Genomic DNA, 17978 nt, shown 5'->3' with positions numbered 1-17978 from the left:
CAAAAGCGAGGCAAAGTTAATAATGACATTCATCAGAGATGAATTAGTGTTTAATAACCAGTGACAGCTGCTGAAATATGAAAAACACATCCATAGATAAAAGGTAAGGGATGTTAGTTTTACATAAAGAAATGAAAGGAATAGTTCCCGACGTATGATGCAGGCGTAGTGTAAGCTTAGAGGATAGAGCAAAACAAAATGCTGATCATGAATTAGAAGTCTAAAACGAGAAGTTTTAAAGAAAAATGTCAGATGATTTCGATATAAAAGAAGAGGAACTACGTCATACGTCGGGTCGGAGGTCACCCTTCCGCCAGAACTCGACTCTTTTGTGAACATGCGTACGGAGACAACAGATGTTGCCGGAAGCTAATGATTAATGTTTATAAAGTTTTAAATATGGATATTTTTCTTACAAAAACCCATTGCTTCACTTCAGAAGGCATTTATTAATCCACTGGAGTCGTATGGATTATTTTTATGATGGATGGATGCACTTTTTTTGTGCTTTTTGTGATATTATTTAATACAACTCCAAATAAGAAAGTCATATACATCTAGGAGGCTTGAGAGTGAGTAATTATGGGATAATTTTCATTTTTGGGTGAACAATTCCTTTAATAGTACAAAAAAAGCTTTTTTTCCCCGATTACCATTTTAAGAAACCACTTAACATTTGTTAAGGAAATAAATAAATCACTACTACCTGTGAATAAAGAATTTCTACAATGCCATTGTTGGTAACGTTTGCATAATGCTACATTCACACGACTACAATATACTGTACACCAACCTAATATAAAGTGCACCTTTAATATTATATGCGTATTGTGCCAAACTACAGTGACGTTCCCTGATTAGATATTTGCCAAGTATTTGACCCTGTCCGTTTCAGGTGTGGTTAGCCACTCTGGATGACACATAAGACACATTGACATTGGTTCAGTCGGTCATACAGGCTTAATGCAAGAAACCACTGTATTGGGTCATTTTGCTGCCAATCCCACAAATCTCACCATTAGAATGCCAAAGTGCGTGAGGTGATTACACAAGCAGACGGTCCTGTTGCTGTTGGACTCCGGACTGACCTCACAGCCTTCACTATTCCAGCCCCCTGTGTGATCTAATGGAGACAAATGGATATTATACAATTACTGTAAGTCTATATGTACAGCTTCCTATGGGACTGTTTTAATGCTTAAAAAGGGGCCAAATAAATCATTTATTTTACCCTCACTTTTAAGGTTGAAATCCCAAAACACACAAAGAGGCTTTGGTTCTCTCTGGAGGACAGACAGATACATTAAGAGTGTTAGACACAATTGTTCTAGTTAGCTTGGACAAATAATTATTTTGGAAGAAAATAACTGCTTTGAAATTTCATTGAAGGAAAGGTTAAACTAATAAAATGAATAGTTACTGTAATTACGCATAAAAAAATATATCACCAAAATTCGAAAAACTGGTATTACGATAAACTTTGGTGTTAGCAAAGTTCCTGCTGGAAAAAAAAAAAAAAAAAAAAAGCTGTGTACCTTGTACTCCAAATGTGCTATCTCTATCTTGACGGGATCCTGCAGGTTTTTGATTGTGAAGTTGCCAACACTGCTAGCCACCACATAGCTGTTTAAAGACTTGCCATTACTTTGCTGATCCTGAAAAGAAATGAAACGGAATGCAAGGACAAAACTGCTCATCTTAGTTTTAGGGTGAGTCAGGCACAAAAAAATTACACCTCAATTTTTGTCTATATAAATATATATCAGTTTTGTAAGTATGGACAGAGTATATCACTTTTGTTAGCTATTAGTAAGTGATAAACGTTGCATTCAGATAAGAAACATATCATTAGATATACAGTATATGTTAATAAAATTAATGACAAAAGTAAGTTTTTCTCATAAGTGACTTCAGTAAGTCTCTTATGCTCACCAAGGTTGCATTTATTTGATCAAAAATACAGTAAAACTGCAAAATATTATTGCAAATTAATTTAACGGTTTTCAATTGTAATATATTTTAAAATATAATTCATTTCTGTGATGGCAAAGCTGAATTTTCAGGAGCTTCTTCAACTTATAGTTCACCTCAAAATACAATTCTGCCATTATTTACTCACATTCATGTTGTTCCAAACCTGTATGAGTTTCTTTCTTCAGCTGAACACAAAAGAAGATATTTTGGAAAATGTTCGTAACCAGACAGTTGACAATAGCCATTGACTTCAATGTTAGGAAAAAAATACGTCTGGTTGCCAACATTCTTCAAAATATCTTCTTTTTGTGTTTTGGCAGAATTTTTATTTTGGGATGAACAATCCCTTTAAATGTTCTTTTTTTTCAGGATACTTTTGATGAACAGAAAGTAAAAAAAAAAAACAGCATTTATTTAAAATAAACTTTACTGTCACTTTCGATCAATTTAATGCGTCCTTGCTGAATAAACCCTAAACAAGTTTTAAAGGTAGTGTATGTTACACAATTCAATTTATTCTGAGTTAGTTCACTCAGAACCGAGAGAAAATGTTCATTACCGTACCATTAATGATCCAAATTGCTATTGACAGAAATATCAGTGAGAATTGTCAATATTACATTGTTCTTCAGCTCTTTAAATATGTGAATGGACTATAGAAGACAATACTTCTTCATAGAAAAATGTACAGTACAACAATTGAAAAAAAGCTAATTTGGTTCATGCTCACCTGAAAGAGCCCTGTCTTGGTGAAGAACAGAAAGTTTATTCTGGACACTCTCTCCATTAGTGAATTACTCAGATTGTGCAGCAGTGTTGGAGGTAGAGTGACCACAGCCAAAGCATTCTGGGCCTCTGACTCAAAATCGATCTGTGGAGAAAAAGTCAAAATATTTAATAAATGGATACGCAAGGAACGGGGGATATGCTCATGAGTAACGTAATCACCCAGATGTCTTGTGTTACTGTACCAAAGATCAAATCTTCATGTTGTGTGATCCCAAATTAGTATTCTTAAAATTATAAGAGCTGTGTAGAATGTATGTAATAAGGGTGAGGGGGACTCAATTGCATTTGAAGAGTTTACTACACCATCTGCCAGAATAAAGCAGTAATTAATTCATTACAGGATCTCAAGTAAAAATAGACTGAGCAGACATCTGGTTGTAAAACCTATTATGTAGTATAAATGGGGCCTTCAGGCGATAATATAAACTTTTGTTTGGCTAATTTGAATTTTTAATACTTTAAAATCCCTTAAATATTTTCAGCGAACCTCAACTGTATACATACTGTACAAAATGGCACAAAAACAACAATTTAAAGCTGCGAGCATACTAAAAATACAGAAAATCCACTTAAATACTTGCAAAAATATACATTCTGACACACATGCAGTGAAAAGAGAGAAAATGTGTCATTTTCTGAGTCACTCTCAGACTCTACAATGTTGCTTTTTCCTCCCACAACTTTCCAGGAACCGTTGGCTCCTAATCAATGGGTGCAACCTCTGGGCATGGTCCATACACGTCACCTCTCATTACACTGCTTTAATTGCTAAAGATTACTTTAAATCTTTACTGCTAAAATGTTTGGGCAGCACAAAACACAGCTTAAATGTTTGGACAGCCCACTGTAGGAAGCCTTAAGCAAATTTTACGTGCAGTACATATTCAAATACACATGCATAACCAGATATAGACCACATCAAGCAGAAACACTCTCACATACTTATATAAAGACTTGTCAAATGTCACATCAAACGACATGTAACAACTGAAGCAGAGATGTGCCATGACATTTACCTGAGGGTCTGACGTGTTTGACGCTATAAATGCACTGAAAGTGGTCCCATTAAAATTGCTGGTGTTGAGGGCAGAAACTCCCACAGCCAGATATTTGGATGTGATGGTCAGTGAGGGTCCATCAAACTCAATCTTATGCACCATTTCATCCATTGCTTTGAGAGCTCTGAACCAAGACACATGATACAACAATAAGAAGAGGCACAGATGAGAAGATTTAAAGCTTCTGGACTGAAGATACGGGAAGAACCCCGTACCCTCCACACACAATTGAAACTAGAAGCATTTGGATTAATAAGACCAGACATTTCCGAGAGATTCAGAAATAGTGTAACAAATATGTTCTTAAATAACCAAAGAATCATACAAGTAAGCCCTAACAACTTAAACCTTTCAGAAAAGCAAGTAATGAATCTCTGTACAATTTTCTATTACAATATACACCAAAGTTTTAAGTCGCACCAACAACAATAGAAAGTCATTCGAATTAAACAGCAAGTACTGCTCTCAAATGACATGTATTGAGACGAAGGATGTGATATTGAACAATATACAACCATTTAAAACCATAAAACAGTAAATAAAGCATTTGCATAATTTATACAGTGTAAAAAATCTAAAACTTGCTTAATCTACATAGATAGTTATTACAATCGTGCCAGATTTTAAGTCATGAAAACTAGAAAATCGATGTTTAGTGAAGACATTTTAAGGGTTATTTCACCCAAAAATGAAATTTCTGTCATTAGGTATTTACCCTCATGTCGTCCCACACCCGTAAGACCTTTGCTCATCTCTGGAACACAAATTAAGATATTTTTGAAGAAATCCGAGGGGTTTTTTTGTGCACAAAAAGTATTCTCATCGCTTCATAACATTAAGGTTGAACCACTGTAGTCACATGGACTATTTTAACAATGCCGTCAATACCTTTCTGGACCTCAATAGGTGCAATGACGTTGATGCCTATATGTGTGGTTCAGAAACCTTCGGATTTCTTCAAAAGTATCTTAAAGGGATAGTTCACCCAAAAATGAAAATTTGATGTTTATCTGCTTACCCCCAGGGCATCCAAGATGTAGATGACTTTTTTTCTTCAGTCGAACGCAAAGTATGATTTCTAACTGCAACCGCTGCCCTCTGTCAGTCAAATAATAGCAGTGATTGGGAACTTGAACAATAAGAGTCGAAAAAACGTCCATAGACAAATCCAAATTAAACCCTGCGGCTCGTGACGGCACATTGATGTCGTAAGACACGAAACGATCGGTTTGTGCGAGAAACCGAACATTATTTATACAATTTTTTACCTCTAATACACCACTATGTCCAACTTCGTTCAGCTTCCAGCAAGTGAGGTCAGATCGCGCTCTGACAACGGAAGTGATGTCTTGCGCTCATTGAAGTATATGGGCGAGACATCACTTCCGGCACCAGAACGCATTTTTTGACCTCACTAACAGGAAGCTGAACGAAGTTGGACATAGTGGTGTATTAGAGGTAAAAATTATATAAATAATGTTCGGTTTCTCGCACAAACAGATCGTTTCGTGTCTTAGGACATTAATGTGTCGTCACGAGCCGCAGGGTTTAATTTTGATTTGTCTAAGCAAGTTTTATTTACTGTTATAGTTGAAGTTCCCATCCACTGCTATTATTTGAATGACAGAGGGCAACGGTTGGAGTTAAAAATCATAATTTGTGTTCGACTGAAGAAAAAAAGTCACCTACATCTTGGATGCACTGGGGGTAAGCAGATAAACATCAAATTTTCATTTATGGGTGAACTATCCCTTTAATCTGTGTTCCGAAAATAAACAAAGGCCTAAGTACCTAATGATAGAAATTAAATTTTTGGGTGAACTAACCCTTTAATCAAATGTGTTTATCTACAAAAAAAAAAAATCATGCAATTAGTTAACTTAACTTAAATTTTTTACAGTGTATGTAAGAACACATACGTCTCTGAGGAGTCCTTTTGAGCGTCATCTGAGCTGACCATGACATTGGAGATGATAGTGACCACAGCACTGGCCAGGGTGGCGTTGATTTTGGCTATGTTCACAAGTTCTTTCAACTTAGAGACAATCTGTGCCACCTCCTCCTTAGAGAGCTCATTATTAGTGATGTCAGCGAGCTGCACGGCCACTTCCATTGCATTCTCTGTTGAATTGAAAGTAAGAGTTATTAAAGCTAGTTTTGATTTCAGAGTAATGCGTGCAGTGTGGATCAGAACCTACCTTGTGAAACTGAAATGCTTGTTATATTAGTGCAGTTTCCACGGTCAGGGAGAGCCCAAAATGATGTGTAATTATACTGGCTAATCATGCTAAAGAGCAGAAAAAACAAATGCAAATTATTTAATTGACTTGCTAAAACATGATTACTGCTTCAATTAGTAGTTTATTCCTATTTGCATCTAGATCAGAAGGTATAAGTGTCTACTCACCAAGTCCTGGATGCGTTTTGCTCTTTGTAAGGGAAACAGGGGATGTACTGGGTGACTGTGGGTCTGCTCTCTGGCCATCTGTAGTGGAATGGGAACTCCTCTGGCTGGCAGTTTTCTAAGGCAAAGCAATCAAACAGGGACAGGATTAAAAGGATTCAATTACAAACCTTTCTTTAAAGAAGAGCCACATGTTCTGAAATTTTCCAGGCTATGTGCTTCCTTAAAGGTGCACTCAGTACTTTTTTCTCATTAAAAGGATTTACTCCTAAGACATGAAAATGTTTAAAATGATATTACGGCTTTGATAACTACAAACGTTTGCTGTGGCGTGATGCTACCTCCACGTCGCTAGTTATCGTGTAGGTTCAAGATGAATACCATATCAGCCATATTTCAGGAGGAGATCTTAATAATCATGTTTTTTTAAACAACATGCAAATGCAAAGGCTACTGAATTATTGAACACTGTGGATCATGCCATACCCATTAAATTCACAGACACACTGTCCAATATTAAGCCATTTCCAATTACAGGGGCACTTCTCAGCCTGTTCTCAATCTCTGCCTCGGTCAGACTTGCATCAGTGGTATTCTTATACACCAGCAGGGCCATGTAGGTTTGTCTAAGTAGAATGTAACACCACAACGTTTTTTTAGACATCAAAAATACTGAAAACAAAACATTGTAAAACATGTTTACCATTACATTAGTAAAAATAGATAAAAAATAGATATGAACTGTTGTTTTACCGAATCGTTGCGGCCCTTGAGAGAACAGTGTCAGGTTGGAGACTGAAAAGGGGATGAGAGCAAGATCGCTAACAGTCATCATTAGATAAAAGAAAGAGAAGTTCATTTTCAATTAAAAAAAGAACCCTACCTGACACTATTAACATAAACTCTGTAGATCCAGTTCTGAAACGTTTGATTAAGCTGTAAAAATCACAGAAATGGATTAGTAAGCAGCAACATGTTCAGAAAGCGATATAATTGAGAGCTAATGCAGAAGAAGAAAACGTGTTATATCGGTGCAATTTCAGAATTCATAAATATCTATTAATAGAGACTTAAAATGAATTTGACAGTGAAACAAAAAAATATAGATATACCCATTGAGATATCATCATCTTAACATCCCTGGGGGTGTTTGCTTGTTCATCAATAACCACAAGGGATATTCTGTAGAAAATTTCCTCTGTAAAAGGAGAATACAGTATTTTTTATCAATCAAAACACAATTTATTAATTCACTTTTCTCCTGTGTTGCTTAGCAGTACTCAAAAAAATCTTGGTAATTAACAATTTTGAAACAAATTTGGTCTCTTTGACTTTTTAAATCAAATCTATCTAAAGTGTTGTAAAAACAAATTCAATATAGATGATTTGACAGTAAAAGAAAATCCTTGTTCGTCATGCCAAGTTTTTTTTTGATCTACTGCTATGCTGCACTTCTATCACAAGATGGCTCTCATGTATCTTGAGTTGTTAGTGCTGGACTACTTTATAATGCATAACTACACCATGCCAAAACTTTCTTAGGAGACTCCAGATATAATAAAAATTAAATAAATAATTATTTCCACAAATTGAAAATGTGAGAGAGCTTTCTAAGATAGCACACTTCTCTCGTAAAATCATCAGAGTGCAAATTCTTCTTGAAAGTAAAGCTGAACTGTTCAATGTAAAAAATAAAAAAACTTCAGGTAGTCTCCTAAGAAGGAAGAATAATACAAATCTGGATAATTACAAGAGACCTATGCACTCAATTTGAGTGAGCGAATAACAGCCAGTATACGAAGAGAACTGAAACTCAATGATTATCAGAACTGGCTATGGTTAATATCTTACTACTTCTAGTAAATCACATGGAATCAAAAACAAAAATTTGCACACTGAGAAGACAGAGTGATTTTTTCCCCCCTCAATTGAACAACCCATCATTCTACGATCACTTGCTCAGAAAGTCAGGATTCAGCAATAAAAGAAGCTATCTTTCTTTCTAAGTTCTAGATTGTTATTGGAAAACATACTGTTCCCGGTTGAAAGTCCACACAGACATGTAATATGAAAGGGAGCTTTACATGGACATGGGGCCAGTTCTGTAGTAGTTCCATTGGTGGCACCAGTGTGCACAGAGCCAAAACCTGCGCTGACTCCTTTGGTCGGGGTGTCGACTGTGCCATTTGAGGGGACAAAAGACTGGTCGTCAATAGCCGGAGACGGATGCGTCTCGCTATCTGTGGTGGCGGACTGAACAACGAGCACATTGTGGTTGTGGCTGGAGGGGTTTGCTGATTCATTCTTGGCCCAAAATGGCTGCTTTGTTGTTGAGGAGTGGACATGTTTAGTGTCCAGCAGGTCTTGACTGTAACTGCTTGAGATGTCCATTGATTTGGAGGGTTGAAGGACTGGAATGGAAGCACTCCTTTCAAGTTCTGATGGCATGATGCTTGTAAAGGTGGAGAATTGATGAAAAGCAGGGTTTGGTCGGGTACGAGATGACAGATCTGCATAAGTCATAGTCATTTGCAAAGGAGGGGGAGTGTGTGGCAAGTTCACTGACAATGATTCAAATGTGTGTATATCTGTTCTAAACAATTCATAGGCTAAAATGGTGTTTGAATGACTCACAATCTGCTCACTGGTCATGTTTGTCAAGTTACTATGTTGATCAGTAGAGTCATGTGTGCTGTTTTGGTTAAATGACTTAGAGACTTCTGATATATTTAGAGAAGAAGTTGTATTGAGAGACCATGTGGTAGTGGTGGCTTCAACATATGTGCGGGTTGGACTGCTTATTCTACTATATGCACCAGAAATGACAAATCCATCCTGATAAATCTCTCCTTCAGACTGAGAAGCAAGGACATCAGCAGGCTTTATGAAGTTAGAAATGTCCATTGTCTCTGATTGATATGTGAATTTGGTTTCATAAGGTGAGGCCTCATCTGGTTCATTCTTACTTATCAAATTGAACAAAAGGGAGGGAAATATTTCAGATGATGAAATTTGGGAGCTCTCCCCGGAATAGCCCAACCACGTCGTAGTGACCATGCCATGTTCTGAGCCAGATTCTAAAATGTTTTGGGAGGGCAAATTGAATGTGGGTGATATATCTAGCATTTCCACTTTCATATGAGAGTCTGAATTAAGGGGTGAAGACTGAGAACCTCTCCATTCATCTGTCAGGGCCACCACAGAACCGTATGGTAATTCTGAACTAGCGCTGACAGAAATATGAGGCATATGCGACAAGTCCCTCAGATCAGCCTCTGAAGGATTAACATCGCCTTGCCTGCTTAAGCCTCTGAAAAGGGTCTCTGGCAATCTGTTTACACGTGACGGCTCCAGCACCAAAGGTGAATCTAAATGGGACCCGCCGCCCACTATTGATGTAGAAATGCCACTTTCGATGCCTGGATACAAAGTGAGAACTCTGGAAGTTGGGAATTGACTGGAGTCAACAGTTTGCGGGTTTTCAGAGAGGATAAACCGATTGTTCATTGAGGGTAAAACCAGGTCAGTGTTGTTTTTGGCATCAGAGATAAAGAGACTTTGGGCTGAGCCAGGTGTCAGAGATGGGAACACATCAGTGTGCGGCGAAGAAGACAACAGACTTGGTCTGATGGCCTCTGTCATTAAAGAGTCACTTTGAACCCCTGCAGTAGGCAATGAACTCAGAGGCTCAATAAGAGTGGCAACGCTGCGGGTTGAATCCATAAGCAGTCCACTCACCGGCTCGACACTAAAAGAGGGAGAGAGAGAGGAGATAACAAGTGTCTCTGTTGTGAGGGGATAGCTGCCTTGCGGAGCGAGAGGGCTCGCTGCCAAAGGCGCTACGAGTAAAATAGTTTGATCAGGGAGATAGTCGAAAGAGCTCAATTGGGAGGTTGATGAAGAAAAGGAAGGGGTGGTATCGGTAAGACTATACTCATGTTCTGTCAGGCTTGTCCTGGCATAACCCTCTGCTAAAGTTTCTATCTGGTCATCTGTAACTGTTGTGGGCACGATGGTGGACTTTTTCTGACCGTGTTGAACATCTTTAAAAGTGTCCTTGGTGGCAGTTGCCTCAGCGAGGCCCCAGGGCACGGTGCTTGTTAGCTTTATATCCACAAGGTGTGTGGGCGACCACTCTGGCCATGCTGCTGTTTGGCCAGAGAGACTCTTGAGCTCAGGATGGATCATTTGCACACCTGTTCCTCCCGGACTCATGACGGGAGAAGGGATAAGTGTCCAGTTTCTGTCTGTCTCGAGCTGCTCTGAGACCTGTGCCAACTCTGACATAGTCCAGGGTAAACTAAGGTCTGACTGACTGTGTAAATGTTCGTGTTTGCTAACAGCCTGTCTCACAGGTCCAAAAGTTGTGGTGTTGACAGTAGGCACACTTTCTATTTCTAAGAAAGACATGTTATGGGGGATGGCAGTGGCCAAGCTTTCATCCAGGGAGTAGGTGGAATCAAAGTCAAACAGGCTGAAGACATCATCATCCAGGTCAATGTCGTAAAAAAACGCCTCTGGACCAAAGCCCGATGGGTAATCAAGTATCTCTGTGCTGTTCTTGTCACTATCGCTCAGGACCAGTTGGGGAGCTAGCGGCTTATTCTTACGATTACTGAGTGACGCCACCTGGAAAGACTCAAAATCTTCACTCTGATTGTGAGCATCTGGTTGCCATGGAGGCTTCACCTGGGAATAGGCTGGCCTCATGCTTGTAGAGTCTGTTTTCTCGGCAACAGAGGCCATAGTGGATGTTTTGAGCCAGTGGGATTCATTCGTCATGCTTATTGTCGGTTGTGCAGGCGGCTTGGTCAGATGGATGACGGGACGTTTGTGTGGCCGAGTGACGGCAGTCTCAACTTTCTTCCTCACGGGCCAGATGAGGGGTGTGGAGATGAAGCCGAGTGATGTTTTGGGGCCCCGGGGAGCAGGAGCAACAAGAGGCCTAGCAGGGGGAGAGCTAGTGGACGGAGTCTCAGCGCGAGGAGTAAACCGCAGTAGTGACCACAAAAATGCAGCCCTCTCTTTTTCTGCTCCAATTATTTAGCAGGGGATCCAGGAATTGGTAAAAATGAAGAGGTCAGAGCAGGCTATTATTTATCTTTGCAGATCACCATGTACACCATATAACAGAACAAAACAATATACTGGAAAACATTCTGAAAAAAATCCCATTATAGAGATTAGCATAAGGACTGTTTAAAACAAATAAAGCACATAATCCAGGGGTCAATACCTAAATGAGGACTGTACAGAAATCAAAATGAAAATTGTCAGGAAGGCAATGCTAATATTAGCACAGAAGGAATGCTAGAAAGATAGTATTAGCATCACAAATAAACCAATAATTAGTTCTAAATGGCCTGACAGTTAATATAAGGGACTAACAAGTATAAAATGGATTATATTAAAGTACACAGGGTGCTACGCAGAATGTTAAAGAATAGTAGTTGAAATGTATTTTGAATATGTAGCTTTGCTAAAGAGCAAGAGAACAGTAGGGAACTGTAATGGCTGCCAGGAAAGGTTTTAGCTGAACACATTTAGGGAATTTAAGAATATGCCATGAAAGAGAAGAGGGAAGATAAGTGTTTAAATAATTCTATGACCTGAGAAAAAAAAAAAAAAAAAAAAAAATCTTTCAAGATTTTGATAGATCCATACAGGAAGTAGAAAAAAAAAATCACAGATTTAAGCTAAGCTAAACACAGCAGACACTTGACAAAATGGAGTTACAAAGGTGTTTATTCATCCAAATGTATATATTTATATTTATTTACTTTTTTTAACATTCTAGTAGATAATTAAGGTAATATTAGATCAATACATAAAAAATAAGAGGTATGAAGCCTTTCATCCGCACCCAGAAAATTTTCAGAGCAATAAACCAATCTTTTAATTCCCGTTTCTATTTAGACAAGCTAGCCTCTCCCATTTTGCCCATACAAATGAAAGTTTAGCAGTGACATCCCCTGGTAAGCACAAGCAAGCCATGTATGATGTAAGATAACAGGTTTGGCTTACCATTGGTTTTGCTGTTGGACAGAGGTAAGTTAGTAGCAGCAGCTGCAGATGAAGGAATGGATTAAGTGACTGATGAATGCTTTAGGTAAATGAATAAATAGACAAGGGTCCTTATACTGACATGCATATTCTTTATACTGATTGGTCATTTTTGTTTATTTTTAATGTCTTGCAGTTAAAGGTATTAGCCAAAACTTGTGTCATTACTTTATCCAATAAAAAAACAAAAAAAACTATAAAAATAGAAACAGCACATTAATTGAGAAGTTTTTTTTTTTTTTTTTACATATATCTAGTCTTACAGTATATTAAATAAAGGTAAATCTGTTAACCAGGAATAATTAGAAACATATTGGCAAATACAATCAAATAGATCTAAAAGCAGATCGTAGGCAATATTAAACATCTGCGGTAATAAAATTGGTATTTGATCATATATCTTTTGCAGAAGTGATATCTTACCAGGGTTGATGAGTGGTGGGTTAGATTGGATTAAAGGTGATGTAGTTGGTACTAATGATGGCACACATAGACATGACAATGTTGAAAGTTTGGTTAGTATGGCAATATGAAACAGCATAAATGTATATTAATGGCTGAAAAGCTAAAATGAAAATGAAAAGAAATCTGTGATTCAGTAACTGTTAGCTTACCAGTAGTTGTAGTTGTTGTTTTAGCACTAGTGGTGGGTGTGAGTAGAACTAGTGTTGGTATAAAGAGGCAGAGCCATGCACATGTATTAGTGAAGATATTTATCATACCTCATTAAACAGAATATAAAACAATAGGAAACCTAGATATTTGCTTACCAGAAGTTGTGGTTAGAGGCATGCTAGAAGTAGTTGTGTATAAAAGAGTAGTAGTAATTGCTAAAGAAGAAAATAGAGAGATAATGAGCTCTACTGACATGCATCCATATTTAAAGTTCAATAACGAATAAATCTACTGGGTCATTCGCTTCATAACATAAATTTAAAAATGTAGATATATATTTAACTTGGAATATGTGGTTAAAAAAAAAAAAGAATTATTTGATAGATGCCTTAGGCCAACATTTCTATCATCATTTAAACATTATATGGATGAATAAATGATGACAAAATTGTCATTTGTGGGCATATATTGGCATATATTTAAATGAAGAAAATCAACTGAATTGTTACTACATTATTTGAAGCTAGAACAAAAGAAAAAAAGATGAAAAGAGAGGGAATAAAGTACATTTGAACAGGAATTAATACTGCTTACAAACTTTTAAATCACCTGTCAACTACAATGATGTGACAGATATTAACATTTCAACCAGACAGATTTACTTTAAAACAATCCTGCAGGATTAAATAAAAAACATTATGTGCCATATAAAGCAACCATTCTCTTTGGCATCATTTCAAATCTACTTTCAAACATTTTAAAAGTCATTAAATATTCTGGAACAATTCCGCTGGAATTAATAAAACATCCTCTATTTCTAAATGGAACATTACTTTTGCAGCTAATAAGGATGAGCAAATGAGTTGACCACCACCTGCTCTGCATTAGGCAAAAGACATTACCCTCATGAAACAAAAGGAACACAGGGATAAAATGATGAGAAGGCAGAGGTGAATGCTTACCGTGGGTTGTTGCATTAATAGGAATCATGTTAGTGGTGGCAATGGGTGCGGTGGTAACAGTTAATGTTGCTGGTGGCAGGGATGGAAGAAGGGCACAGTGGCATTAAATGGAGGTTAGAATGAAACCAAAAAAGCAAGAACAACTTGTGGAGCAAATGAACAGTTGTGTGAATCACAAGCATAGCGTGAGATGAATATGGGGAAGAAAAAAAAAAGATTAACCAGAAATGAATGATCTGACATTTTCTAAATATATTTAACAGTTTTTTTACTTGCCCTTGCTAAGTTCAGCATCCCCTGAAAACTAGCACAATGATGAGAGCTTAAAAGTTTCATTGCCTTTATCATATTCTAACAATGTGATGAAAAGGGAGATGTTCTCCTGCTAGTTCCTATGTTTTCCTCACAATTTTCTATCTGTTACTAGTCATTTTCTACCCAAAACAAAACAACAACAAAAACTATGATGAAGTATAGTTCAATGATGAGAAGAAAAGGTTAACAAGACATATCTAAACCTAGAAGACTAACTTTATTGAAGGAAGACTACAATCTCCAGGCATGAATGTGCCATTTTTGTACTACATGGGAATAAATATGATGCAAAGAAATTTTAGTAGACCAGTGGGAAAGAAGCAAAATGGTTAAAATAGGACAATGACCTTTAATGGAAATTACTTGAGAACATTAAGCCAGAGGATTCTCATGGCTCCCTCCTGATGATGGACATTTATTGGCCACCGGTTCAGTTTAGGGGAGTCTTAATGAGCGGAAGGCAAGCTGTTTTTGTTTGACATGCTTACACAAAACTAAAGGTCTTGCAAATTAAGTATTATATTTCATTTTTCAGGAACGTTTTTGTTTTAATACATTAGTTTGTAAAAAATAATAAATGAAATCAATAAGAGACAAATAAATATTTTTAATTAGCAAAGTTGTATAGATGCAATAAAAAAGGTAGTCTTTGATGAGAACTGTTTATAAGGGGTCAACTAATTATCCAGGGAGAAAATACATGTTTTGAAGAATGTGTTCAGCATTAAAAGTTAATAAGGATATTTCTCTTCCTACCTGGGCAGCCAAGTCCGGGGGAGGCACAACCTGGGGTTTCCGGGGAAAGAGTTGCTATGGCAGTGCCTATGAAAGATTTGAAAATGAACATTTGACATTTTATAAATAAATACATGTTTGAAAAACAAACAAAATTCTCAAGTGAATCTAAAACTAAATTTATAAAAATATCTATAATATATATAAAATCTACTGACATACTGTACAAAGACACAAAAATATATAAAAAATGAATCGAGTGGGCAGACTTAAAACACTGTCAAAAATACGTCCATAAATAGAATTTCAAGTCTAACTTAGGACAAAAATTGGATTGAAAAAGTGTCATAGATTTCACAGCACTCCTGTGGGCTTTGACAATGGAATGTGACCTCAAAATGTCCAAGCTGAAACTTCAACATCAGCGACTCAGAGGTGGAATTTAATAATTCGCCACAGTTGAATGACAGAAATGTTCTACTGGCTGGTTTGATCCAGGCCCAGGAGTGCCACCTTTTCTCAACACAAATCCATTAGGGATGTGTGAAATACCAAATTGTATCTTGCTTTTCAGATCTTTCCAATTTATCTGCTAGTTTCTGACAGTCTAAACAACATGCTTGAATGCATGAAGCGACACCAAATCTTAAACATAATTTAAAAGCCAAGCAATCTGCAAAAGGAAAAACTCAACTTGCAATGCAAATCTATTGGTTAAGCTTTAGTCAATGCGATCCTCATCAGAGCATATCTGAGCATACGGCACTGACCAAAAGCTCAGTCAATAAACCATTTGCACAGACCAAAATTTTGAAGGCTTTAATATTTTGACATTTTCAAATACAATATAAATCTGACTTAAGCTTTGAGGACAAGTCATTCGTGGAAAAACTCCAAAATGATTTGATTCAGGTGTCAAACTATACAGAAGAACTAATCCATAGCACCTCATAGGAATGAAGTAGCAGGATAACTTTAAGAGCTCTTAAATATATTAACAGAGACGTCACATTGCGGCGGCTGTCTAGCATTATAGCACTGAGTCTCTGATCATCTTGAAGTTCTGCGTTAAAAGGCAGGTTGAGGGAAAAAAACACAGAGCTGTTCTAAGGATGGGCTCCTCCAGTGCGTTTCCATGCAAGGTGGGATCGCCGTCCCCCACTGGTCTTGTCAAAGGATGAGAGGGAACCACATGAGTACCCAATGGAAAGAGAGGGGAGGGTAGCATCTTAAAAGCATGCTTATTAGTGACAGCATTAGTTTTGCTCTGGGCTCAACTTCACGGGCCTCTTGACTTCATGCCAACATCACAAGCACAGCTGGTTGTAACTGAGCAAAGGAAATAGTTATGTGTCATAGGCTCCAGCGTCTAACTGTCTGCAGTTTGCTAAGGGGGTCTTACGCTGCTCCTGTCAAGGTCAAGAAATGCTAGCTAAAAGCAAAGCTGGACTGGAACAGGCCTACCAAAATTTACATTTTCATTGACACCTCAGTCATTCCAAACATGACTTAAGTTCAACCTAGTGACTAAAGGCCTGTTCACACCAAGAACGATAACTATGAAGATAATGATAAAGATATAGTTCTAAAAATCATTCTAAATATAAAAGAAAAGGCTTTCACACCACAGCTATAACGATAACTGTAACTATATAGAAACAATATCGTTGGGATCATTTTTTTTCCCCAGCTGTTGAACGATAAAAACACTGACAGCCAATCAGAATCCATTCTAATTTAAGGGCTCGCACATTTAATATGGCAGTAAACAGTGTAAAATAAAATTACCTCAGGTATCCAGCGCTAGTTTCGACAACATTGTCTTGCTTCCTTTGAATTTGCAGTGAAAAAGACTAGGCGTTGTTTGTATTCCACTATATTGACTTTGTTAGATTAGATATTATTAGATTTGTATATTAGATTTGTTAGATTAGATCGATTACACTAGCTATTCGCTCAATGGACATGCTGAGGACATCTGCTGGTTAAAGCTGTGTAAATGCAACAAGAACAGCAAAAACATGTTGTATGCACTTTGAAACCGCAGCGCACGAGTTTATAATAAACAGACCATTACTGTTCATTGTGTGGAAGTTATCGTTCTTATTATCGCTCTTGGTGTGAACGGGCCTTTAATCCAGTCAAAACAGTTAACAGCTCACTGGAGGAGATGATTATCAGTAAAAAAAAAAGACTTAAAATTTGGACTATTCATCAGAACAACAGACTTGTGGGCAGCACTCTGACATATGGCGCATCTGTGCTTCAAGCGTCCCATACTTGGAATTTGTGCTCTGCATTTCACCCATCCAAGTGCACACACACGCCGTGAACACACACCCGGAACAGTGGGAAGACGTTTTTGCTGCGGCGCCCAGGGAGCGATTGGCGGTTAGGTGACTTACTCAAGGGCACCTCAGTTGTGGGTAATGAGAGTGGAAGAGAGCTCTGTTCATTCACTCCCCCCACTTACTTTTCCTGCCGGTACCGAGATTCGAAACCACGAATTTCGGGTTACAAGTCCCCATTGCTTCCTGACTCATCTACACCATCCTATCAAATAGAGGCATAAAAGGCCAAAAATGGGCTATAACTTAAAAAAGTGGACTATTAATCACACAAAGCTTAACATACTGACTTTACCTGAACTGTGAATTTGAATCATATGGACTGCTTTTATGATAATTCTTATGGAGCATTTGCGTCCTTTATGAAGTTTGAGGCTTCAGTCTCAGTTCAGTTCACAGCCTTATTCAAAATTCACCTTTTGCGCTCTTCAAAGCAAAGTAGCCACAGAAAGTCATGGCAGTTTGGAATGACATGACAGTTAATAGCAAAAAACATCTTCAGGTACAGAAAAACGTTGAAGCGTTGACATTCACAGTTAAAAGCAAGCAAATGACACATATATTAGGCATGTTAGCAGTACACTCACCACTAGTTGAAGCTGTTAAGTGAATGCAATTTGGGAAACAGACTGCAAAAAAAGACGAGAAATTAGTTGCTTTTCCAAACTACAGTTAGCATAAGCAGTTCATTCAATTCAAGTGAAATGGCATAGTG

The 17978-nt window shown here is 37.6% G+C and overlaps 1 protein-coding gene across 18 annotated transcripts in view; it reads right to left on the bottom strand.

Annotated features, from left to right (window-relative positions):
• The window catches only part of adgrg6 (adhesion G protein-coupled receptor G6), a 56973-nt gene that overhangs the window by 20741 nt on the left and 18254 nt on the right, over nucleotides 1–17978 (bottom strand). For 6 of the 18 annotated variants that reach the window (XM_067384188.1, XM_067384177.1, XM_067384193.1 and 3 more), the window contains 20 exons: nucleotides 17851–17892; nucleotides 14937–15002; nucleotides 13866–13934; nucleotides 13059–13118; nucleotides 12903–12950; nucleotides 12712–12762; nucleotides 12250–12291; nucleotides 7338–7423; nucleotides 7109–7161; nucleotides 6979–7020; nucleotides 6712–6851; nucleotides 6229–6343; nucleotides 6020–6108; nucleotides 5741–5942; nucleotides 3780–3945; nucleotides 2705–2845; nucleotides 2539–2556; nucleotides 1536–1655; nucleotides 1232–1283; nucleotides 1017–1123 (listed from right to left, as the gene is read on the bottom strand). In XM_067384188.1, coding sequence (XP_067240289.1) covers nucleotides 1017–1123; nucleotides 1232–1283; nucleotides 1536–1655; nucleotides 2539–2556; nucleotides 2705–2845; nucleotides 3780–3945; nucleotides 5741–5942; nucleotides 6020–6108; nucleotides 6229–6343; nucleotides 6712–6851; nucleotides 6979–7020; nucleotides 7109–7161; nucleotides 7338–7423; nucleotides 12250–12291; nucleotides 12712–12762; nucleotides 12903–12950; nucleotides 13059–13118; nucleotides 13866–13934; nucleotides 14937–15002; nucleotides 17851–17892 — 1709 coding nt within the window. The remainder of the gene's footprint in view (nucleotides 1–1016; nucleotides 1124–1231; nucleotides 1284–1535; nucleotides 1656–2538; nucleotides 2557–2704; nucleotides 2846–3779; nucleotides 3946–5740; nucleotides 5943–6019; nucleotides 6109–6228; nucleotides 6344–6711; nucleotides 6852–6978; nucleotides 7021–7108; nucleotides 7162–7337; nucleotides 7424–12249; nucleotides 12292–12711; nucleotides 12763–12902; nucleotides 12951–13058; nucleotides 13119–13865; nucleotides 13935–14936; nucleotides 15003–17850; nucleotides 17893–17978) is intronic. The other 12 variants (XM_067384181.1, XM_067384194.1, XM_067384178.1 and 9 more) reach the window with 11 other exon arrangements.

Source organism: Chanodichthys erythropterus, chromosome 4, assembly GCF_024489055.1.
Source record: "Chanodichthys erythropterus isolate Z2021 chromosome 4, ASM2448905v1, whole genome shotgun sequence".
In the NCBI taxonomy this organism is placed as follows: domain Eukaryota; kingdom Metazoa; phylum Chordata; class Actinopteri; order Cypriniformes; family Xenocyprididae; genus Chanodichthys; species Chanodichthys erythropterus.
The sequence above is the reverse complement of the archived record's forward strand: the minus strand, read 5'-3'. Positions and strand labels throughout refer to the sequence as shown.